This window comes from Mirounga leonina, unplaced genomic scaffold, assembly GCF_011800145.1.
Source record: "Mirounga leonina isolate KUSES-001 unplaced genomic scaffold, KU_Mleo_1.0 Mir_268, whole genome shotgun sequence".
NCBI classification, from domain to species: domain Eukaryota; kingdom Metazoa; phylum Chordata; class Mammalia; order Carnivora; family Phocidae; genus Mirounga; species Mirounga leonina.
This window is the reverse complement of record NW_023270649.1, coordinates 1,591,843-1,616,645: the sequence shown is the minus strand read 5'-3', so window position 1 is coordinate 1,616,645 and position 24,803 is coordinate 1,591,843. Positions and strand designations below refer to the sequence as shown.

Below are 24,803 nucleotides of genomic sequence, written 5' to 3'. Positions count from 1 at the left end.
AAGGAAGGAAGGAAGGAAGGAAGGAAGGAAGGAAGGAAGGAAGGAAGGACGAACAAATTTTAAAGTTTGTAAACTTACTTGTACAGACTTTATCATTTTACTACCGAGCAAAAGTCCCCCACCTCCATGACCTTTGATTAGCCCACTTACTTGTCCCCCTCGGAATAGCATAAATACCCTTAAACACATAAAATCCATATTCTACAAGTGTCCACTCACAGGTGAATGGATTAATCAAGTCTGGGACATCCCAAATCCAGTGGAATACCATTCAGCAACGACAAGGAGTACTCTCTTGATAATCTAGTCAACAACCTTGAGGGATCTCCAAATTGAGTATGCTGAGTGAAAGAAGCTACACAAAACAGTATATAATACCTCCTGATCCCATTTATATAAAATCCTAGAAAACGCAAAAGAGAGAGAGAGATGATTTGATACAACGAATCCTCAGCCCTTCACTCTCCGCCTTGTTGACCATTAAAAATTTAAGCATGCCAAACTGGAACTACGTTAACTTCACATATTTTCTATTGAATTACATGAACTTAACAAATTTTACTTACTGGAAACAAGTTGTTTCTCCAGCTCCTGCATTGGTGGACACTGGTCCTGTGTGTCCAGGCTCCTGCCACAGTTCCAAGTGACTGCACTCACTATTATAATTAAACATTTATTAAGTACCACGGTTGGGTACTACTCAAGTCTGTCAATTATCTTTATATGTAAGCATAACCCACCATGGCAGCTGGTACATAGTTATTTAGCAAAGGGATCTTTCATCTCAGCTTTCAACTGCCATCAAACATACATATATAATTAAGGGGACTTAATTAACTCAAATACGTTTTCTGCCAGGATAATTTTTTTTTATTTAAAATTTTTTAGAAGGTTAAAAAAAAATCTCCACCAACGACTCCAGTTAGGTTTTCAAAACAGCAGAGAGTAGGGGTACAACAAGGTGCTTTTCAGCATCTTAAATTCTATTGCAAACTTTCAAGAGTAGCTTCTGTCTTCTGGTCTAAATGTGTCTTATAAACATTGCATCTTTAAGCCTCAACACACACTTCTGAGGAGGGTGAGCATCGCTAGCTGCATTTATAGGTGGAGATATCATGGCACAGAAGACACGCTGTATGCAAGATTCAGTTACACACTCCTGGAAGAGTAGATGATAGAAGACATGCTTAGAAGATAGATAGGTAGACAGATAGATGATAGATGGGTGGACAGATGGATGGATGGATAGATAGATGATGGATAGATGGATGGATGGATGGATAGATGATGGATGGATGGGTAGATAGATGATAGATGGATGGATAGATGACAGATGGATGGATGGATAGATGATAGCTGGATGGGTGGACAGATGGATGGATGGATGGATAGATAGATGATGGATAGAAGGGTAGATAGATGATAGATGGATGGATAGATGACAGATAGATGGTTGGGATATAAGAATTGCTTCTATCATAGGACTTTTTCTCATTTAATTGTACCCTTTCTTACAGTCTACCCTTTCTTATAGCCTGAAAATGGGGATAGGTGCACAAGGACAAGGAGAGACGTTCACATGAGAATTACCGTGAAAAACACAGCCATGTCATCACCCCAGCAACACAGTTTCACCCAGGGCTCCATAATTTCTGGAGCTACAAGCGAGGAGCCAAGCTTGCAAGGAGGCCATACTTCAAAGACATTCTAATCCTGGGATCCTCCAAGCCCTCACCCTGCAGTGCAATCTCTGCAAACAGACCTTTCTCCCTGGGGATCATGTTTCGCCTTTAAGGCAATCCCACAGTCTCCGTGTGATGTCTGGGCCGCTGCTGAATACTATAAAATATGACCCCACAGTCGTGAGGCATAAAAGCAAACAACAGTGGAAGCCCAAGGTCCAGGTGGGTAGCGGTGGGGTGGGGTGGGGGGGAGTACAGTCCGAATTAGAACTTACCTGGCAGGAATTCATGAACGCTATGTAGATGCACAGTTACATGTCATCTGAGAGCCCCCAAATGACTCAAAACCCAAGCATACAATGACCTGGTTTCAGGGCAGCAGAAAAATAGGTTTCTGGGAGGCGCTAAATCCAGGGTGTGTACAAAGTAGCCGAGGGCTTTGTTCCTGTGATTTCTCAGCTATGAGGAAGAACCCCTAGCTTCCAGGAGAAGCAGCAAGAAGCTGTAAGTCTGGGTTCAGAGCCTCCTTGTGCCCCCTGCCCTGCAGGACCGTGACAGCCAGCAGAACTTGATGATCATGTGTGTGTCAGCCATTGGTGAAACGCATTGTCACTGGGGGTCCTCAGTGCAGCAGTGTTGGCAGGCATTGTGGGTTGTCACGACCCCGGGGTGGGATGGGTGGTAGTGGCATCTGGGGGGTGCAGACCAGAGATGCCATGTAACACCCCGCAATGCACAGGACCGCCCCTACAGAAGAGAATTTCCTGGTCCCTAAATGTCAAAAGGTCCCCAGCCAAGAATGCGGTCTCCTCACCGAAGGGAGAGCAAGGTGCGCTGAACCTCAGGTCACCTGGGAATTGTGATTTAGATCTCAGAAACCTGTGTTCTCTTAGTTGACGTCAGGTAAAACAACAACAGAAGGAGTCTGGCTGTCTTCCTTAAACACCAGCACCATTCAGCAGACCTGCCATGGAGCGCCAGGTATCCCCACGGAAAGGGCGCCTACCCTTCTTCCTTTGCTTTATGAAATTTGGAAAGAATTTTTGAAGCTGTGGAGTTAAAGACGGTTATCTGCCCAGCATGAGCCTCAAATCACAACTCGGCCATGCTCGGACCGCTGAGAGCAAAAAAAAAAAAAAGAAAGAAAGAAAAAAGAAAGAAGAAAATACACGAGGGGCTTCGAGGATGCATCCTTTGATAGGATTCCACCCCCAGCAGTGTGCAGAAAGCTCTTACTCAGGAAAGTTTGGGAAAGGATCACATTTGCATCTAATGCTGCCTGAAATCTGCATCCTGGCCCCCGAGGAAGGAACGTGCTCCCTAGTGAATAGAAAACAAACAAACAAACAAATATGACACAAAACCCAGAAGGAGATCACAAATATGGTCATAGGGTTAGGGAGGTGCGAAGGTATTTGCATAGGATGGTGCTTGCTGATGTAAGCAGAGCTGTGTTCTGTTCCCTTTTTTTTTTTTTTTTTTTTTTAAATTTGTGAGGCAGATGCCAGAGTCAGGGGGGAAAACAAGCTACAAAATTTAAGGACCATTTAAGAGGCACTTTTCAAGGCGACGACTTTCCCATTTTGGGACACAGCCAGCAAATATCACTCAGAGTTGAACAAAGGTCGGGAATGAATGAGTCACTGTTCTCAGCACGAGTCCTCCAGGCTCCTTCTGGGAGGGTTCCGTTTTATAATGAAGAACAGAAGGTGCTCTGTAGAAAACTCACATTGCCACAGCACCAGGTCGCCGGCGACTGCCTTGTCCGTTCTCTCTGGACAACCGAACTTGGTTTCTGCCACCTCCTTGCTGTGGGTCTGGAGAGCGAATCAGCTGTGCACATGCGTGTAGCACCCTGAGCAGGCTTGGGGACTTGCAGCGGGGGAGTGCCTCTGGCCCCCGGCGAGGAGAGGCCATTCCCTGCCTTGCACGAGCAGCCCCTCGCCTCCAACCTCCAACCTCCAGCCATTCAGGTAAGCGGCTCTCCTGGGGCTCCTGGCAGGGTGGTCCCAGCACGTCCAGGGATGCTGGGCAGCTATCCCGAACAGCACCCCGCCACGGAGAGCACGCCACGTCCTCGGAGGCGGTCTGTAGAAATCTTTTAGAAGCAGTTTTGTAAAGAAAGGGGGGAGAAAATGAAAAGCGAAAACATCAGTGACACATTTCTACCCCCTCCCCTTCCCCGGGGTGATTTCCAAAAGCAATGCAGACTGGAATGAACTAGAAACATAATCCAGAGGTGGGGGAAAGGGAAGGATCCTAGATTCCTACAGGTCTCAAAGCATGTGGACTGGATGTGGAAGGGGTCCTGGAGATTGGAAACTCAGCTAAATTTGGGAACAGGGCTCAGACGGAGTGGCAAAGGCAGGCTTGCCGCCCTGGGGCTGGAGGACAGCCAGGAAGCAGGGTTGCAATCTCATCCCGGTCTGGAAGAGAGTCAAAGCCTACATTATGCGTCGCACCCATTTTCCCTATCTTTTTTCTTTTCTTTTTTTTTTTTTAAGATTTTATTTATTTATTTGAGAGACAGAGAATGAGAGACAGAGAGCATGAGAGGGAGGAGGGTCAGAGGGAGAAGCAGACTCCCCACTGAGCAGGGAGCCCGATGCGGGACTCGATCCCGGGACTCCAGGATCATGACCTGAGCCGAAGGCAGTGGCTTAACCAACTGAGCCACCCAGGCGCCCCTTCCCTATCTTTTTTCTAAAAGCTGAGGTCCAGTTGACCGATAACATTGTCTAAGTTTGACGGACACACGTGTGCCTTTGGTATATGGGCCAATTGCTCTGTGATTACGACACGGGCCCTAGCTAACACCTTCCAGACGTCACAGAGTTACCATTCCTTTTTTCGCTTTGAAAAAGATTAAGATCTGCTCTGTTAGCCACTTTGAGCACTGTTGAGGATGAGCGCTCTGTTGTGCAGTCGGTCGCCGGAACTTAATCCTCTTCTCGTTGTAAGTTTGTCCCTTAAACCTCACCTCTCCAGCGCCCTCCCAACCCCAGCCCCTAGGAACCACCATGCTGCTCTCTGCTTTTCTCCCCGCTTGTATTTTCTTAAAGTTTTCTCTGCTAACAGGAAGCCAATCTGAAGGAAAGTATGCAGCATTCTATAAACTGCTGAGGTCATTGAAGCTCATTGCATTACATAGAGGTCACTCCCTTTACGTAGCTAAATATCTAGAGCATATCCTTTAGAAGATAGGCCAAAGATTTGGTGTAAGGAAACCTCATATGAGTTTTCAATTACGATTGTCAGATAAAGAGTCTCAACCGTAACCAGATATGACAGATATAACCAGCCACCTTCCCCAGAAAAGTCAGAAGCATCCCCTAATAGGTTTTTTCTGGCAAAAAACCAAAATTTTAGGTATAACTAGAAAAAATTCCTGTCTCAGCGGCACATAACGGCCACGTCTACTTTATCCTATAGCATATATTTTATATTTTTATGTAGTACATACATATTATACATTACCATATAATAATGTATAGTATGTGTATATATATTACCATATAATGTATAAATAATATAGTATGTAATTTATAAATATACATAAATAAAAATATTTATACAGACCCCCTAAGAGGTCATGATTTAAGATGTGTAGCCCAAAGTCGTGCACTGGACCAAACTAAAGGTAGGTTGCACGTGGATAGTATGAAAAGAAAGCATTTCCAGCTTCCCTCCTCTGCTCATTCTGAGACACGCTGTTCGAAACCCTCTACCTGTAAAAGCAAATCAGGCACACAGAATCCCCGACACCTTAGCTGTCCGTCAGAGGAGTGGAGTGGCTTCACGAACAACACACACCCTGCGCGCTTCCGACTCTAGGACATTCTGGAAAGGGCAAACTTATGGAGACAGTAAAAGGTCAGTGGTTGCCGGGGTTGGGGGCGGGGAGGGATGAACAGGTGCAGCCTGTTCATGCTGCCTGAAATCTGCATCCTGGCCCCCGAGGAAGGAACGTGCTCCCTAGTGAATAGAAAACAAACAAGCAAACAAATATGACATAAAGGTAGAGTGGGGATTTTTAGGGCTACGAAACCAGTCTGTAGGATACTATAACGGTGGATCCATGTCATTATACATTTGTCCAAACCCATAGAATGAGCACCACGAAGAGTGAGTCTCGATGTAAACCAAACACTTTGGATGGTAGAGAAAACACATAGCTACTATCACAAGGCGTAACATCACGCACCCTCCAGAAGCAAAATAAAAACGTGCACGGAGCTGGGTGGCTCACGCCTCACGAAAATCCTTCCTGGAAATAAGTGAAGTGAATAAACAGCCATGGCTTGATGCTAGACCTTGCCCAGTGGTGGAACCCATTAGCCTTTATCGCATCTGAAAACTTCCCTATGATGCATGCAGTCTCCGGTATCTACATACGGCCCGCAAAAGAACCTATCCTGTGGGGTCTTTTTCTGCACAAGCTTTGCCCTGTCCCAGCAGCATATAATGGCCATCTGGTTGACCACAGGCTCATTGCCCTGTCCTTCCACTGAGATGAATGCTGTGTGCGAAGGTGTGAGAAATCACCTGAGATGGCCAGGGAGCTTGCAAAGAACCCCGTATCACCTGTGAGCAAGGACTGACATCCACAGAACATGAAGGACACAGAAAGGTCAGTCTGCATTGGAAGGACACAGAGCCCATTGGCCTCTCCCAGGGAGCAGCTCACATGGCACAGGGTGGCGCTCATAGGAGGGCTGGATGCTCCCCAGACTCAGGAGCACCCTACCCCCACACCATGGAAGCCAACATCTCTTCAAACAACTGATGAGTAGAGCTTCAAGGTCACTGCAAGGGCCAAGCCAGGTCAAGGTCATTGACCCACAAAAATCCAAAGTTGGCTTTGCCTTAATGTCTGAGCCAGGGGCTGGGGGGTGGGATGGCGAGTTTGTATTTAATCAGGACAGAGTTTCGGTTCAAACAGATGAGAAATTCCCAGAGGTGGATGGTTGCACAATGGTGTGAATCTGTTCAATGCCACTGAGCTTTGCACTTAAAAATGGTCATGATGGTGAATTTTGTTATCTGTATTTATGGCAAGTAAAAATTTTTTGAAAAATACTTGTATTGGAGATCATTTCAAGTCAATAATCTTAACACTTAATTTTGCGTTTTCTTTCCTTTCTACCTTCTATATCAAAGATCAGGAATCTATGGTTCATGGGGGCAAAACTCACCTGATCTGTAAATAAGGTTTTCAGTGGAAGACAACAACATCCGGTCATGTGTCTATCGCCCATGGAGGCTGCCATGTTATAGTCGCAGAGCAGAGTAGTAGCAACAAGGATCATCTGGGTAGAAAAGCCCCAAATGTGTATCATCTGGCCCTCAGTAGACACAGGTTCTACTTTCTTAAGACAGTGTTCAGCATTTTAAGGGCCTTTTCAATGGGGAAGACCATTCTTTTTATGAGTTTTCAGTTGTTGTTTTAAGGTTTCATTGATAGCATCAGAGAGTCAAAGTCTCCCTTTCCTCAGGTACTTAGTATTTTATACATGGAATTAGTGCACATCTACTGCCTTTGTTCTGATAGACCTCTTTATTTCTTCCAGGAAATAAAAGGCAGGAGAGAACATGTTACCTCGGGAGCACTCTTGGTAAGACAGCATTACATGCGATCCTTAATCTGCTGCTTCTACGTTTCTTTTTGTCCCTTTGTGAGGACACATTGACAGAGTGGTCTTGCTCACTCAGTCACTGATGGTACATCTGGGGGAGTGATTATGGAACTCAGGATTCCTATCAGTGATCCACACTTCCCCACCCGGGAGCCTCTGAAGGAATTCTATTTCACTTTTCCCAAACCCAGTTGTCTGGTTTTCCAGGGAGCCCATATTGCAAATCTTCTTCGGAGACTCCAATCGCATCTTTATTCCATGGCACTGGGGATTGCAACAGTCTTGTCCTGCTGTGTATGCACGTGCCCAAGTTGGCTTCCCTCCACGGATGCCACGGTTATGGTAGTAAAGATAGTGGGATAGCCACCAAGCTCCATGGCAATTCTTTCTCCTGATATGCCACCACCATATCAGGTGTCTCTGCTCTGGGCTGGAACCTCCATCACTTCAAAAGACCCACTTCCCATCAGGTATCCGTGAGTGAAAAAGTCAGTCACATTCATGCTGGAATATATGGAGACTTTTAATAGACTCAGAATCACCAGTTGGCATTGGTAAGCCCTTGCCCTGACTGTTCATCTCTGTCTTGCTCTGCTCAGTGGCCCAACTTGCCTACAAAGTGCCACAGATACCCAAGTTCAACACAGTTTCCTTATTTAAGGAAAAATCAAGAAAGGGCAAAGGGGAAGGAGTTATAACTTTTCTGGAGACCTAATCCATGCATAAAAAGAAAACCAAATAAGGCTTTTTCTTAATCATGGGTATGATCACCTAACAACAGACCCTATGGCTTAAAAAAAAAAAAATGTTTACAGTTGAAATAAAACCATCAAGAGCATGAATCGTTTTCAACGAAGAAAAAAAAAAAAATCAAATGCCTAAGAATGTATTCACACTCTTTGGCAATGGGATGCTAATATCAAAGTCCCCTAAAATGGTGACACACCTACAAAAGTCCCACTTACAGAAGTCACATACATGACATGGAATAGCAGTGTTACTTAAGCGTTCGTTGGCACCTTGTCTTTCAGGAGCTGGCTGACTGTGACAGTCAGCGTGCTTCTGGGTGTGAGGCCATCAGCTTGTGGGGATTTATCTGGTGCACGTCCAAACATCCTTCTTCTGATGGCGGACGATTTTGGCATTGGCGACATTGGCTGCTACGGCAACAACAGCATCAGGCAAGGGTCCGAGAGTCGCTCGTCTGACACCCTGAGGAAGACACCACTGACAATGGATCCAACTCTTCATCTGCGCCATCCAAACTTCCACAGGATTCTGCACACACTTCCTTTCACGCCCCCTAACCCTTCCTTCTTCCTACCCCAGCACTAACCCCAGCTCAGATTCATCCTACCTGTGACTCATCACTTCACTTTTAGACGTGGTTTCCATCAGCATGGTCCATGATGGACAATGTTCAAAAAATCGTTGGTGTTGCATCAGAGTCAAAAACCCAAGCTTACTCACACTCCAGTTCCACCCATCAGCCCAAGTCCACCCACTCAAGCATGACTTCAGGGCTCCCTGCTGAAAAGCTCTGCTTCCGACGGACAAATCCCTGTCCCCGTCACCACCAGATATGACAGGCTCACTGTTATTGCTGGCACATCTGTCTTAGAATGAGCTCACCCCATCACCTTGATCACATTCTAATTGCCCTTGGGGACCCAGCTCAGGCAACACCACCAACATGCATCTGAATCCCACCCTCACGTACCGACTACAATATGTTGGTGCCAAGAGGTCCAATTTTCTGATCAAAACTGTGAGTCCCATGAGAGAAGGCACTCCAGACTCTCAATTCTGGATTACCCATGATGCCCATCTCCATACCCCAGCATGTTGAAGAAACTTAGTAAACAATATCGAATTGAGTTTATGTTTCTTCGATGGTTCGGATGATATTTGAAGTTCTTGCCACTGACTTTTGGTCATTCCTAAGAATACCTTGATGTGTTAAATGATGATGCGCTGATTTCCTTTCTTTTCTTAAAATTCAAATTCAGTTAATTAACATATAATGTATTATTGGTTTCAGAGGTAGAGCTCAGTGACTCATCAGTCTTATATAGTACCCAGTGTTCATCACATCATGTGCCCCCCTTAATGTCCATCACCCAGTTACCCCATCCCCCACCCACCTCCCCTCCAGCAACCCTTTGTTTCCTATAGTTAAGAATCTCTTATGGCTTGTCTCCCTCTCTGATTTCATCTTGTTTTATTTTTTCCTTCCCTTCCCCTATGATCCTCTGTTTTATTTCTTAAATTCCACATATGAATGAGATCATATGGTAATTGTCTTTCTCTGACTGATTTATTTTGCTTACCAGAACACCCTCTAGTTCCATCCACGTCATTGCAAATGGCAAAATTTCATTCTTTGTGATGGCTGAGTAATATTCCATTGTCTATATATAGACCACATCTTCTTTATCCATTCATCTGTTGGTGGACATAAGAGCTTTTTCCATAGCTTGGCTATATGGACATTGATGGGCCAAATTTCTATTAAATATGTATATATGCTTGTAGAAAAACCTATGTGCTTGTCTGTTAAGGAATAACACTGTTCATGTTTCCCTCTGTAGGACTCCAAATATTGACCGCCTTGCAGAGGATGGTGTGATGCTCACACAGCATGTGGCAGCTGCATCAGTGTGCACCCCAAGCAGGGCTGCTTTCCTAACAGGCAGATACCCTCTCCGATCAGGTTTGTCCTCTCTCATGTCTAGCCATGGCTCTGGAGGAAAACACACTCCCTATATTAGAGGTATTAAAGCGTGTGTCCACTGCTGTAGTGGGGAGAGAATAATCTACTCCCTCCATATTTCTACCATCAGATTAGAGTCAGTAAGAGCTATAGAACCCCACAGGTAATGAGGTGACACAGGCAGGGGGGATTGAGTAGAGAGTAGACCAAAAGTTCAAAAGTCTGTGTGATGTCTTTGGCATCCTTCTGCCCTTTGGCCCTAAAGATAAGGAACCTCCATATCAAGAGTTATCTCCTTTAGTTGAAGCCAACTGATTGTAGATGTTAACCATATCTTGAAAGACCTTCATAGAAAAACCTAAACTAGTGGACTAGTGTTTGAATAACTGGGGACTGGCCTGGCCATGTGACACACTAAACTGACTCTCACAGACCCTCATATGTATGGGTCCCTGGTATTTTCTCATGCCCCCAGGGAAGAAGGAATCCTGGCTAATGTAAATTTATGTTCCACTGGTCTTCCACTGAACCAGATGCATGGTCAAAGTTTTAGAAAATCTCAGAAAGAATTCTCCTAGTTCCCAAATGATGATCGATGAGATATGTTCAGTCTTGGAGCCAAGTAGATCTTCTCTAGTAAGACTGAACTATATTCATCAAAATGGTCTAGGAGGCACAGAGCATCTTCCAAGTCAGTGTTTCTCCACCGTTTACTGCAGAGCTTTAGAAAAATATTTAACCTACATTTTTAAACACTTGAGTAGATGCCTTGGATATGTTGGGTCAGTATGAACTATATCCATTGCTCCCTACTTTATTACCACACATGAATCTTCTGGGGCATCTTGCAACCATTCCAAATCCCAAATTCCACCCCAACCAAGTAAAATCACAATCTCTGGGGGGCACCTGATTGGCTCAGTTGGCTAAGCATCCAACTCTTGATTTCAGCTCAGGTCATGATCTCACCATTGTGAGATTGAGCCTCGCGGGGGCTCCACATTCAGCCTGGAGTCGGCTTGAGATTCTCTCCCTCTCCCTCCCCCCCGCACCTTTCCCCCTGCTCACACACTCTTTCTTTCTCTCTCCCTTAAATAAATAAATAAATAAATAAATAAATAAATAAATAAATAAATAAATAAAATCTTAAAATAAAATAAAATCACAACCTCTGGATTGACAACCAGGTTTCAGAATATTTTGGAGCTTCTCTAATGATTCCAAAGTACAGATGAGTTTGAGAATCTCTGGATTATATAAAGAGTTGATAAAATTATAAAACTATTTTTAATTCTCTTTCCTTTTTCACTTAATTCTCTTTGTGTTTATAACCTTCACGTAACAGGACAATAAGTCTTCTCACTAAGTTTTCAATTAATGTTTCACTGCATATTTTAAATGAAAATTAATAATGATAAATGTCACTGTGTGATAGTAACATTTCTTTGAAAATGCTTCCCCAAAGGTATGGTTTCCAGCAATGGTTATCGTGTTCTTCAGTGGACCGGAGTATCTGGAGGGCTCCCAACCAATGAGACAACTTTTGCAAAAATATTAAAAGACAAAGGATATGCCACTGGGCTAATAGGTATGTACATTTTTTTAAGTATTAAGCACATTTCCCTTATATGGAGAGTGTATTCAGCCAAAAAGCTTGGAAATGAAATGGTTTTAATGCAGTGGGATTGTCCATCAGACAGAAAGCTCCATGAATGCAGGAATGACCTCAGTACCCAGACTGCCTAGTGCGAAGTAGATGCTCAAGATATATCAGCTTAATGAAACACCTGGCATTTCATAGTATTTGCTGATACACATGATAAAAAAAAAAAAAAAAAAGGAAAACTTTTTTCTAATGTCAACAAGTTACCAACAATTTCCATAATGTTGTTTTCCCTAAATTCTGCACAGAAATGTGACTGCAGGGCATAATTCTTCCCTCTCTGTTTCCATAAATAGCATGCTTATTTTTCTGGATGTCAATAACCATGTCATGTATAGAATGAAGTACAGTTAAGGGTAGTAGTTTCTTGGGGCGCCTGGGTGGCTCAGTCGGTTAAGCCGCTGCCTTCAGTTCAGGTCGTGATCCCAGGCTCCTGGGATTGAGTCCCACGTCGGGCTCCCTGCCCAGCAGGGAGTCTGCTTCTCCCTCTCCCTCTGCCTGCAGCTTCCCCTACTTGTGCTCTCTCTCTATCTCTCTGTCAAATAAATAAATGAAGTCTTAAAAAAAAAAAGGATAGTAGTTTCTTGACAGGGGACCAACCTGTCACTGTCATTATCATGTTATAGTGACAATTTTTATTAACAGGGCCATTTATTGATCATAAAGACCAAGACTAGCTGATACACCAAATATCAAATCCAATAGGCTCATTATCTTTTTTTTTTGAGACAGAAGTCTATTCTCATGGAACATTCCTTGGAAAATCTCATGAGGTTTTCTGGATGAGAGACGGTCATTTGGGGTGGTGGGAAGACACACAGGTCTCTATCAACACTCTAGTAGTGACAGTAGAGAAGCTAAGCATCTGCCATTGATTGAATTGAAAGGTGTGCTCTGTAGAACGTATCTCCTACCATGACCCTGACCACCATTACAGTGGTTTAACAAAGAGAAGGACAATTCCAAAGTCAGGAAACCCTTTACCCATGCTGAGTACAGCAGATTGTTTTCTAGAACAAGGTGAGCACTCTGTGCCTTCCTTATTGCTCTGCCACAGACCTTTGAAAATTCAGGTACAGTAGACTGAATAACAGTCATCAAAGATGTCATGTCCTACACGCTGGAAGCTAAAAAAATATTACCTTATATGGAAAAAGGGTCTTTGCCGATGTGATTAAATTAAGGATCTTGAGATGAGGAGATTTTCCAGGATTACCCAGGTGGTCCTTATAGGCAAGGGCAAAAGCCCTTTTAAGAGAGACACAGAGGAATATATGACACAGAAGGGGAGAAGGCAGTGTGCCCACAGAGGCAGAGGTGGGAGGGATATGACCACAAGTCAAGGAATGCTTAGAGCCCCCAGAAGCTAGAACAGGCAGGAAGGATCCTCCCCAGGAGCCTACAAAGGGAGCATGGCCCTATAACACCTTGATTCTGAACTTCTGGCCTCAGAACTATGGGGAGCATAAATTCCTATTTTTTTAAGAAACCATGTTTATGGTAATTTGTTTCAGCAGCACAGAAAGCAATATACCACGTAATGCTGCCACACAGGGTCTTCATTCCTCTGTCTCAATGAAGCCAAGTTGTGGTTGAAATAGCCATGAACACTACTTACATCCCTCTACTTCCCTACCCTATTCCTGCGTGCAGCACAGCACCTGGAATGTGGCAAGCACGCAATACCTACTAATCAATGATCAGCTAGTTGTCACATGGGCATCCTTTTTCCCTTTCAGGAAAATGGCATCTGGGTCTCAACTGTGAATCTTCCAACGATCATTGCCACCACCCGCTCAACCACGGATTCGACCATTTCTATGGAATGCCCTTTTCCATGATGGGAGATTGCATCCACTGGGAACTGTCAGAGAAGCGTGCAGGCATGGAGCACAAACTGAATGTCTGCTTCCAAATCATGGCCTTCACTGCCCTCACACTCACCACTGGGAAACTCACCCACCTGACATCGGGCTCCTGGACTCCGGTCATCTGGTCGACCATTGCAGCCATCTTGCTCTTCATGACCTCCTATTTCATGGGGGTCTTGATTGTTCACGCAGACTGCTTTCTGATGAGAAACCACACCATCACTGAGCAGCCCATGCACTTTCAAAGGACGACGTCTCTTATTCTCAAAGAGGCCTCGTCCTTTGTCCAAAGGTGAGCACCGAAGGGGTTAGCTTCATCCTAGTGCTCTGGTCCCTGATGAAAATGCATTTCAAAAAGTCTTTCCACTTTCTTTCTGTAATGGAGATATGAATGGTGAAATCACCCTGGGCCAGAAAGATATTTTTGGTAAAGTGTGTCAGAGATGATGTTCAGTTGAGCCCAACCTGATTGTGCCCATTGAAACAGATGACAAGTCAGTTGAAATTTGCTGCTGTCCCCTCCTACTTGGAGCAATCCCCATTAGGTAAGTACCCACTCATCACCACGGGCCATATTTAACTAATAAAACAAACTGAATCCCTTGAAGGTTTATAATAAATTATAAATATTTTTAAAGCTCTATCCTCAGAACTAAGTTGTCCTGTTGCTAACTTTATGCTGAATGTAAATTTGAATAACAAAGGCACTTAGTATGTCAGAGCCAAGAGGGGCATGATGAAAAGCTACACCACACAGGGGCAGTTCCATGCTCCCCAAGTGTGTTCCAGTAAAGTATGAGACACCATTGAACCCCAATTCACCTGGTGGTGATAAGGTTGTGATCATGTTTCAGAACATTCTTTTCATGGAATTGTCTAACATGGGTCAGAAATGATGCTGATAATTACAGTTGACCCTTGGGGGGGACGCTGAAACTATGTGCTGCTGAAAATCACATATAACTTTGACTCCCCCGAAACTTAACTGTTAATAGCTTATTGTTGACTGGAAATCTTACTGATAGCATAAGCAGTCGATCAACACATAGTTTGTATGTTACATGCTGAGTTCTTACTACAAAGTGAGCTAGAGAAAAGAAAACATTATTAAAGAAATCATAAGGAAAATACATTTATAGTACTGTACTGTATTTATATTTTTAAAAAATGCACATATAAGTGGATCTGCACAGTTCAAACCTGTGTTATTCAAGGGGCAACCGTACCTTGCAAATTACAGCGGGTGACCTAATGTGTCCTAAGTAAGTCTAAGATGTTCGCTTTTGTTTCAGTTCTTTAAGAACAGAGTGGGCCATAGAGATCAGATGGAGAGAGGGACAGATGAGGCATCACCTAGATGGGGGAACACTCAAATTGAAATTAATAACCTAATGTCATTTTTAAAGTGTGTTTTAAAATAACCATGTCATATCCTAAACTTTGTTGCTTGAAGGCGATTAAAAAGAAAACTAAATATGCAGTATCACTTTATTCTGTATGCTAAGGTTCAAGGTGAGAACATATCCTGAAGTAATTGAAATAAATGTCAGATCAGACAGTTGCCTGGTGTTCTGTCTTACCTTCACTTACCAGAAGTATGTAGAGTTATAAATTGATAAAATTCAGGAAAAATATGTATAACATCAGTGCGAATTTTTCAACAGACTTTAGAAAGTTAGTCATCACATTAAAGAGTAACAGATACACTTGTTTAAGGACATGACAGTCTAGATCCATATTTTGCATCTCTAGGACCTCAGTCTGCACTTTACGTAGAAATAACTCCAGTCACTGTTATTTCAGGAACAAGCACAGACCTTTCCTCCTCTTTGTCTCCTTTCTACACGTGCACACCCCTCTGATCACGACAGAGACATTCCACGGGAAGAGCATGCATGGGCTGTATGGGGATAACACGGAAGAGATGGACTGGATGCTGGGTAAGTGCCTTTTCCCGGTGAAAACAGGACTGGTTCCCCTTCCAAAACAGCAGGAGGAAAGGACATACAGAATGAGATGAGATTAATCCAGCCTGAAGCTGGAAGAGGCAGTGTGAGTAATGTGATCTCATTGAATGTGAAGGGTGTAAGCAAGCATAGCCTTTTCCTCACTGTGTTTGCTTTCTTTCTGCTTATCACACTGTCTTGGGTGGGTTGATTTTTTTTATTTTTCCCTGGAAGAACATAGATTAAAATCCCCATGGGTGGGATTGTCTTGCTCTGTTCTCCTCGTGCATCTCCTGGGTTTGGAATGATGAGTGGTATGACACAGAGTGCACATTTTTTTCAGTGGGTACATGGATATGGACACAGCCTCTCCCCTGAGTCTCAAGCAAGGACTTGGGTGCCCTTGGGTTGACATGGTGGTGGACAGAGAGGGCTGGGGCCTGCAGGATAATGGGAATCGGAGATTTGGGGAGAAAACATACTTTTAAAAATCCATTGAAAACATCACCTTGGAGGAAAATGCATCATTTGAGTGAATTGTTGGGGAAAACGTTGGAGGTTGGGAGACATGTAAGCAAAGATAGATGTCACATCATGTCCCCAGTGGGACTTCAGGAGAAACTCACTCATCATTGCCATTATGGTCCTTGTGTGGAAAAGATTGAGAATCACTGGAAAATACAGGCTATTTTATGTGATGTCAAATCTTGAGTGTTTAAAACAGAATTCACCATGCCACAACTTGAGGGAAAATCTTTTAAATGAATACATGTGCAGATATATGTAATCAAATACATATGGAATGATAAAGTCTGAAATTCTACAGTACAGAGTTAAGAACCCCCTAAGTCCATCAAGATAAGGAGCTCTTAAGACATAGTTCAAGAATCTTCTCTATGGCTTCAGTGCCTCTGTGTTCCAGTTTCAAACTCAATCAAGCCATGGTATGATAACTTTTTTAATGAAAATCATTGTCCTGGTGTAGGTAGGTGCGGGACAGGGGATATTTAGGAGAGAGAAACCATTTTGTCTCATACTATAATACTGGGTACATGGCATTAATGCATTTAATCAAAACCCTTAGAATGTACAACAGTAAGAGTGAACCACCATAGAAACTACGGACTCTAGTTAATAATAGTTTATTAGTATTGGCTCTTTGATGTCACTATGACTCAGCTTATCTATAAAACCTAAAGCTGTTCTAAAAAAATAATAATATCTATTAATTAAAGGAAGGGGATTTCATAGAACCACAAATTTTAAATCTGTGGCCAAAACAAAGCAACTAAGACAAACAAATGGCTGAACAATGGATGGAACAAAGAAAGAAAAAATAGTGACTTGGTTAATTTTAAGCTAAGCAAATGGACAATTGTCTTAATTGTGCTCAATCAAACCAATGAAAATGCAGGGTCATCAGACCGTAGAAAAAACAAGACCCAACCCAAAGGACCTACTGTTTAAATATAAGGACACAGATAAGGTAGAAGTAAAAGCTATCCAATAACAGGATCTATTTGAGACCATAGTCAGCTTTCACAACACCGGGTCCTCATGAAAAAGTAGATTGAAAGTTTTGTCTACTGTTAGAAATAAAATAATATGATTCTTGCCATCCAATTAAAAAAAAAATCTCATAGACATGGTGAATTGCATCAACCATAAGATTTCCCTTTCATGTAACTATAAGAAACTTAGAGCCACAGTGTAAACTATTCTTCATCAATGGACATACATGGCCAATGCCATTGTCAGCCTCTTTCCTAGACCCTGTTTATCTCTTTCCTTTTTTTCCCCTCTTTCCCTTTGTTTAATTGAAGTATGGTTGACTCTATAATCTTCTTTTGCCTCCTTTTTAAGTTTTTGCTGTTTTGTCCTATGTAGTCTATACCCTGTAGCTTGCCTGAAACTTTTGGAAACAGAATAGGGCATATATGAATCTTGGGTCAGTGATACTCAGGATAGCATGATTTTACTGCTAGTTACTACCATTATATGTTAACACTAAAGGCTCATTCTCATGGAGAGGTCCAAAACGTTGAAGCATACATTGAATACTTTGGTTCAAGATAATTTTCCATTTTGACCAGCTCAAATACATGTATTCTTTGCAGGGCAGATCCTTGCTACTTTGGATATGGAAGGTTTGACTAACAGCACCCTTGTTTATTTTACATCGGATCATGGGGGATCTTTAGAGGCTCAACTCAGAAACAACCAGTATGGCGGCTGGAATGGAATCTACAAAGGTAGAGAGATGACCAGATTCTTGTGTATGGTTTTTATCCCACCCTCTAGTTCCCAACCCTTCCCATGGAATGGGTCCATCCACCTCAAGAGTCACCAGGGACTACTGCTTTTTATAATTTGTCATGTTCCTACTTGATTTTTTTTTCTTAGCACAATGCAGTGGTTTTTGGTATATTCACAGAATTGTGCAATCATCATCACCACTAAACTGCAGAGCACGGTCATCTCCACAAAAAGAAATTCGTACCCATTTGCAATCATTCCCTGGTTCCCCCTGTGCCCAGCCCCTGGCAACCACTGACTTATTTCAATCTCTGTATATTTCCCTATTGTAACCATTTCATGTAAATGGAATCATGCAATATGTGGTCCTAGGCCACTGGCTTGCATTCACATGATGTTTCCCAGGTTCATCCACATTGTGCCAAGTGTTAGTGCTTCACTCCTTTTCATGGCTGAATAATCTTCCATTGTATGGATGAACCACATTTTGATTAGCCATTCATCAAGTGGGATGGACTCAGGAATTAGGCAATGCATCCAAGGAGAGTGGTGGCCGCATCATATTCAAACTGGAATTCTATCAACTACAGACACATCATTATTGGGTGTACCCCAAAGATTATAAAACTTGCTGCCAAAAAAAACATGGCACAATCACATTCTTTTCTGTTCATGTTTACACACAGGTGGCAAAGGGATGGGGGGCTGGGAAGGTGGAATCCGCGTCCCAGGGATCTTCCGGTGGCCTGGGGTGCTGCCAGCCGGCCGAGTGATCCACGAGCCCACCAGCCTGATGGATGTTTTCCCCACCGTGGTCCAGCTGGGGGGCGGTGAGGTGCCCCGGGACAGGTACAGAACAGCCCAAGGAAACCCAAGCAACTCAATTTTTCATAGAGACAAGCATATATGTGAAATGTCATTGTCCCTTTTGAATTGTGTAACACATCCATGAGATTAGTCTCTGGGAAAACACTCTAGGCTCCTTGCTATTAGCTACCGGGCTCAGCTGTCTGCTTCATTTTATGCATAGAATGTCCATTTTCCTTCTCCTGATTCTTAAGTGGAGCCATTTTTTTATGGTGGTCATTGAAAAAATCTAACAATTTACCACAGGAAATTCCTTTTCATGTAGTGTGGTAGAGATTTTGCATAGATTCCAATTTCCTCTGTCTAAAAAATTATAGAAATTTTGGGGGGAAATAGAAAATGAAATTATTTCAGAATCTGATAATAAATTATGTATACAATATATAATCATAATTATTATGCAATCATATAATAATAAATGTGGGATTCTCATAAGTTACATATTGTATGATATATATCATCTATCTAGATCTAGATCTAGATCTATCTAGATCGGTCTAGATATGTAGATTTAGATATATCATTTAGATATATTTTCCATGTTTTATATATATTTATGCAAATATATATATTTAGAAATTTTTGTGCATAGACAAAAAAATTTAATGCCTTTATGTTATTTTCTTTCAACCGTCCCCTTATATGTGGACATTAGCCTTGCCTTAAAAAAAATACCTTCTTGTCATGTTATTGCCTGTCATAATTACCTCCTTAGTAAGAATCCCTTAGAGGGTGAACTCCTGAGTCAAAGAGTATGACTGTTTATAGGTAAATCTCTTGATATATTTTGTCAAATTGTTCCTTAGGAATCACTACTAGCCATATGTGAGATGTCTATTTTAAAACATAACAGAACTAAAATAAATATAAATTCTGTACATGTAATATATATATATATAAATCACTCATACATGTCTATACAAATATACATATATGTGTATATTATAATTTTCACTGTTTTATCCTTAGAGAGGTTGAATATTTCCTACCTTAATATTCTCCTGTTTTTTCTTGCACTGAATATCATATCTCTGGTTGATTATTTTTTCCTAAGTGGGTGCTAATTTTTAAATTAATGTATAACATATCTTTTGCTTTGAAAATAAAAATTTGTCTGACATGTATATTGCAAATGTGTTGTTGCACTAGAAGGTAAATAAATATAACCATATAGCATTGGATATATATATATATATATATACACATATATATATATATATACACAGACACATAAACATATACATGTGTCTATGTGTATATGAATATATGTTTTTGGAAGTGTACATATATATATACACACACATACACACACACATATGTTGTAGATAGATAGATAAATAGATTCTTTTATTTCATTTTTCATGGTAACTGGTAACTCTAAAATCTACAGGGGTTCTGAATTCTCTACCTCGATGAAGAACATTAGTCAAATTAGGAAGAAAGATCCCTTTTTTATGGCTTTTCTAAGTTCATGGCATTTGTAAAAATCTATCCTCAGTACTGATGATTTACATTTGACACACAAGATCCTGAAAACTGACCACATCCCTGGGACATAAAATGCTCAGGGCCATCCCCTCAAATTACAAGTGGTGGATTTAGGCTTTCTCCTAAGAAGGGCGGAGAAAATGGAAATGGAATCCCAAGAAACCTCCATCCTGAATGGAAATGGAGCTGGATCTTGGAAACTAAAGAAGACAAGGAAGGGAAGGGGGAGGAAGACAAGGCAGGCAGGGATGGAGGAGGGGTGTGGAGGCAAGGCACTCTGCAGACAAGGAAATGGTACCCAGTGTTGATGAAGAATACACCATATACTATAATGGCTTAGAGTCCAATACAGTATAAAACCAAAAAGGCATTTCAGTGAATCTTCAGCTTATTCTTCCATTCCTAATAAGGTTGGGCAGGTAATAACTTAAGCCGAGCATGCTGGATCCTTGGTGATCTTTTAGCCAAAGGTGGTGTTTGTAGATGAATAATGGAGGTGGCTGTTCCAATGCTTCCCTAATTGCTAAGGCTCGAGCATGCCTTCCATGCACACTTGCAGCATCCCTGAGTCCCTGTGCTCCTGTCTGCAGGGTGATTGATGGCCGGGACCTGCTGCCCTTGCTGCTGGGGACAGCACAGCACTCTGACCACGAGTTCCTGCTGCATTACTGTGAGAATTTCCTGCACGCAGTCCGCTGGCTCCAACGGGACGGTGAGTACTCTGGGTGACTGAGTCACATCTTGGCTTCTGCTCTGATGGCTCTTCTTCACACTAGCTCTTTTCTCTCTTTCTTAGCAGTACCTTCCCCTGACTTCAGCAACATCGTTCCTGATGCAAGCCGTCAATCACCTTATCACCACATAACCATTGCTTAGGGGATTTTCATATGGCTTTCCTGCACACAAGTGTTCCAGTCTGCCTCTCACCTTTGAAGCCTGTGCTCTTAATCTACATTGGTTTCCACCTGTCTCAACCACCTTCACTCGATGACATGATTTCATCCTTGTAATAATCATAACTTTGTGACCTAAGCAGCAAAGCCCATACTGAATAATTTTTGCATTTCAAAATTTCCTGGGTTATTTTGGCCCAACTGGCCTTTTAAAGGAACTGTAAAATCATTTGCAAGATTTTTTTTAATCCCATGGGAATCTGAATTGGCTTTGCATCCCATGTGTAAATTAACTCAGGAAAAAGATTGGTTATCTTTACAGTATCAGATTTTCCCAACTGAAACATGTTATGTCCCTCCACTTATTCTTCTTATTTAAAAAGTATTCCTTTCATCAAGCATATTGTTTCTGTCCCAAGTAATTTCATTGTATTTTAATTGCCTCCATGTTTATATGAATCTATTGTCCATCTTCACCTAACTGTCATTCCCAGAGGTTTTCTGTTTTCAGGGATTATTTTTCTTTTAAAAATTCAGTTCTTGCATTTACTTAAGAACTGTTATTTTTAAATTTTATACATAATTGATTTCTGCTGCTACCTTTATCTTCTGATAACAGAGTTTTCACCTATTTGAGTGGCTTTTCGTCATTTCCATCTCCCTATTACTCTGTCGTTTCCTGATATTTTCTCCTGTCTTTTGGATTTGCCTTACAGATTGATTAGATTTGTGACTTTGTGATTGCATAGGTTTTGTGATTCTTTTTTCCTCCAGTGTTTGGGAAGGGCTGTATTCTCCTTGTGATTTAACTCATCTTTCCATTCCTATTCTCTAGAAGTCTTTGGCCCTCTGAATCAAGAGTGAAGAAATACCTCTTGGGATCTCCCTTATTTGAGGAAGCTACCATAGACTTTTTTTTCTTTGAATGTCCCTCCCTTTACATCCATTCTTTTCAATATTATTGTAATCTGGTAAGGCTTTTATTGTTACCTTTCATTTTTTTAAATTATGTATTACACATTTCCTTCCCTTTTGGGGGGTTTTCTAAAAACTGTCATTCCATTGTATATCTCAGTCTACATCCATGCATGCCTGGCAGCACAAATAACTGGGTCCAGTGTTCAAATCTGTTCTTGTACATTGTGGCTACCCCATTACTGACCCCTCATCTCTCAGTCATTGGGTGAATACTTCTGTATTTTTTCAAGGGGAGTAGATGGGGAGTGTATTCCCATTATCCAAGCCTCTTCAGTGGCACCTTAACTGGCCTTCACAGATCCACTGTTTATCCTACATGCATAATCCACTTAGCTCCCTTCTGAAAGCCATCCCAAGACCACCCGCAGCACACACATTGGAACAAATTCCTCCAAATTCCTCCTTGTCCTATGAGCTAGCCCCCCCAAATCTTTGAGAACACTCACAGGGGGACAGGATCTCCATGTGACTGGCTCATTCCTGATATTCAAAGGCAATATTACCTTCTCAGCAAGGCTTTCTTGACCCAAACAATTCCCCCATGGTGCACCCATGGCCCCCACACACTCACACCTTCACCATCATCTTCCACACTGCAGTTTTCTTATTTCTGTGTGTTTACCACAGTTGGGCCTGTTTCCCCTCACTAAGATTTTGTCTGTCTTCTCTTTGTGCTCAACACATTTGCTGAATTATGATAGCAATGAGTGACCTTTAATGAGCATGAGATGGATAGTATTCCATTTCACCCTGGAAACAATGGCAGATGAGGATGGCTATCCCCAGGTCACAGGTGAGCAAGCTGGGAGCTGCTAGGTCACCATAAGTGCTCAGAGGCAGACAGAAGCCAGAGATTTTAATCACAGGGTACACGTCTGTAAATACCAAAGCACAGTGGTGCCAACCCCAGGGAGCAGGACTCAGGCAGGGGGTAGGAAAGAGGGAGGCATGCCCTCCTTTGCACACACTTGCTAGGTGCACAGGGCTGTGCTTCCTGGCCTCCTTCTTAGATCCCAGGAGCAGCCCTGATCCTGACCCATATCTGTCCCTGCTTCCTGGTCTTTCTGCCCCTGGAGCTGCTCCTGGAGGAGGCAGGCCCACCAGAATCCTGCTCTCTACCCTCCAGTTACACACATGACTTCCCCAGACTCACTGCCCTGTGGCGGATACAAAGGATGGGCATGGAGGCCTCCCTCCTGAAGCAGCAGGAAGCCAGGGAGGCTAGGCTGTGCGGCTAGCACAACCCAACTCTGGGCAGGAGGCTGGTGCAGGGACCTCCATGGCCCCTCCTTCCATTCTTTCAAAGTCCCTTCCTGAGGCAGAGCTCGGTCTGGTGCCCTCCCAGAGGCTGGAGGTGGTTTGCTATGACTTGCTCCGCCCTTCCCCTTTCCTTCCTTCCTTCCTCCTTCCCTCCCTTCCTTTGCCTACCGATGTTTTCCTGTGGCTGCCTTCCTAGCTAGCTGCCAGGAGCCTTGGAGCAAGCTTCAGGAGAACAGCTGTTGCCATTTTAAGGCTCTGAGCATCCTGCCTGGAACTACCTAAGACCTGAGGAATTCCCTCCTTTGCAAACAGTTGTACCGAGCCGGAATTCAGTCTTAGCAGACCGCCAGGGACTGGTGGCTTACAAACAACAAACTTACTTCTCCCAGTTCTGGGGGTTGGACACCCTTAGATGGGCTTCTGCTGGGCGGTAGACTACCACCTCCTTGCTGTGTCCTCACGTGGTGGAGACACACAAGGGAAGCAAGCTCTGTTCTGACTCTCGTAACGACACTCATCCCATTTTTGAGGGCTCTGTCCTTGTGACCTGTTAATCTCCAAAGCCTCCACCTCCCAATTCCATTCTGTTGGGGGTTAGGGATGCAATATATGCATTTCGGACGGACACGATTTCAGTCCCTAACATTCACACACTGTAAAATTCACTCGTTTAAAATGTACAACTTTGGGGCATTTGGCATATTCACCATGTTGTGCAAACATCACCTGTATCTAGTACCAGGACATTCCCTTCCCCCAAAGAGACCCTGTCCTCATTAGCACTCACCCCCCATTCTCCTCCCCAGCCTCTGGCATCCACTCTTCTCCTTTCTGGGTCTATGGATTTCCCTGTTGTGCACGTCTCATACAAATGGGATCCCGCACTCTGTGGCCTTGTGTGTCTGGCTTCTCTCACTGAGCATCCTGTTTTTGAGGTTTATCCACAGGTCTCAGAGCTTTATTTATTTTTATGGCTGAATCTCATCCCATGGTGTGGGTGGACCACATCTGTTCGTCCATTCATCTGGGCTTCTCTCCAGCAATGCATTCTATTTCTCCACGTCAACCTTCTGAGATTCTTGTCCTTCCCTCAGGAGGAAGACTATGGAAAGTCCACTACACGACCCCAGTGTTCCACCCAGAGGGAGCCGGCGCCTGCTACGGGAGAGGGGTCTGCCCGTGCTCCGGGGACCAAGTGGCCCATCACAACCCACCTTTGCTCTTCGACCTGTCCAAAGACCCTTCCGAAGCCCACGCCCTCACCCCGGACACGGAGCCCTTGTTCTATCAGGTGATGGACACGGTCGCATGGGCCGTGGAGGAGCATCGCCGGACGCTCAGCCCGGTTCCTCTGCAGCTGGACACGTGGGGCAACATCTGGAGACCTTGGCTCCAGCCCTGCTGCGGCCGGTTCCCCCTCTGCTGGTGTGATTGGGAGGGAGACCCAGAATCACTGACTGCCAGGGAGAGCTAGCTCCTTCCCTGATCCCCGCACTTCTGGTCGAAATACAACTCCCCGGTGAAGTTCAGTCCTCGTCCGTTTACGTGGG

At 43.3% G+C, this 24,803-nt stretch overlaps 1 protein-coding gene across 3 annotated transcripts; it reads left to right on the top strand.

Moving 5' to 3' along the window:
- The first annotated feature begins 3,376 nt into the window (after positions 1 to 3,376).
- Positions 3,377 to 24,777, top strand: ARSL (arylsulfatase L). 3 transcript variants are annotated; one of them, XM_035029668.1, is made up of 12 exons: positions 3,377 to 3,655; positions 5,791 to 6,312; positions 7,253 to 7,297; positions 8,350 to 8,499; positions 9,910 to 10,031; positions 11,497 to 11,619; positions 13,434 to 13,857; positions 15,369 to 15,505; positions 17,629 to 17,763; positions 18,454 to 18,616; positions 20,713 to 20,834; positions 24,348 to 24,777. In XM_035029668.1, exons 3-12 carry the CDS (start codon positions 7,275 to 7,277, stop codon positions 24,725 to 24,727), a joined length of 1,779 nt encoding a protein of 592 aa, XP_034885559.1. In that variant the 5' UTR covers positions 3,377 to 3,655; positions 5,791 to 6,312; positions 7,253 to 7,274; the 3' UTR covers positions 24,728 to 24,777. The 3 variants fall into 3 exon arrangements, with proteins under 3 accessions (XP_034885559.1, XP_034885560.1, XP_034885558.1); XM_035029669.1 differs by lacking the exon at positions 5,791 to 6,312; XM_035029667.1 differs by lacking the exon at positions 3,377 to 3,655 and having other exon boundaries at positions 5,183 to 6,312.
- Positions 24,778 to 24,803: the final 26 nt, after the last annotated feature.

Coding starts and splice junctions, on each gene's coding strand:
- ARSL (XM_035029669.1), top strand. CDS start 7,275: ATGTTACCTCGGGAGCACTCTTG. Junction 11,620..13,433: donor ATATGCCACTGGGCTAATAG/GTATGTACATTT, acceptor TTTCCCTTTCAG/GAAAATGGCATCTGGGTCTC. Junction 18,617..20,712: donor GGTGAGGTGCCCCGGGACAG/GTACAGAACAGC, acceptor TCCTGTCTGCAG/GGTGATTGATGGCCGGGACC.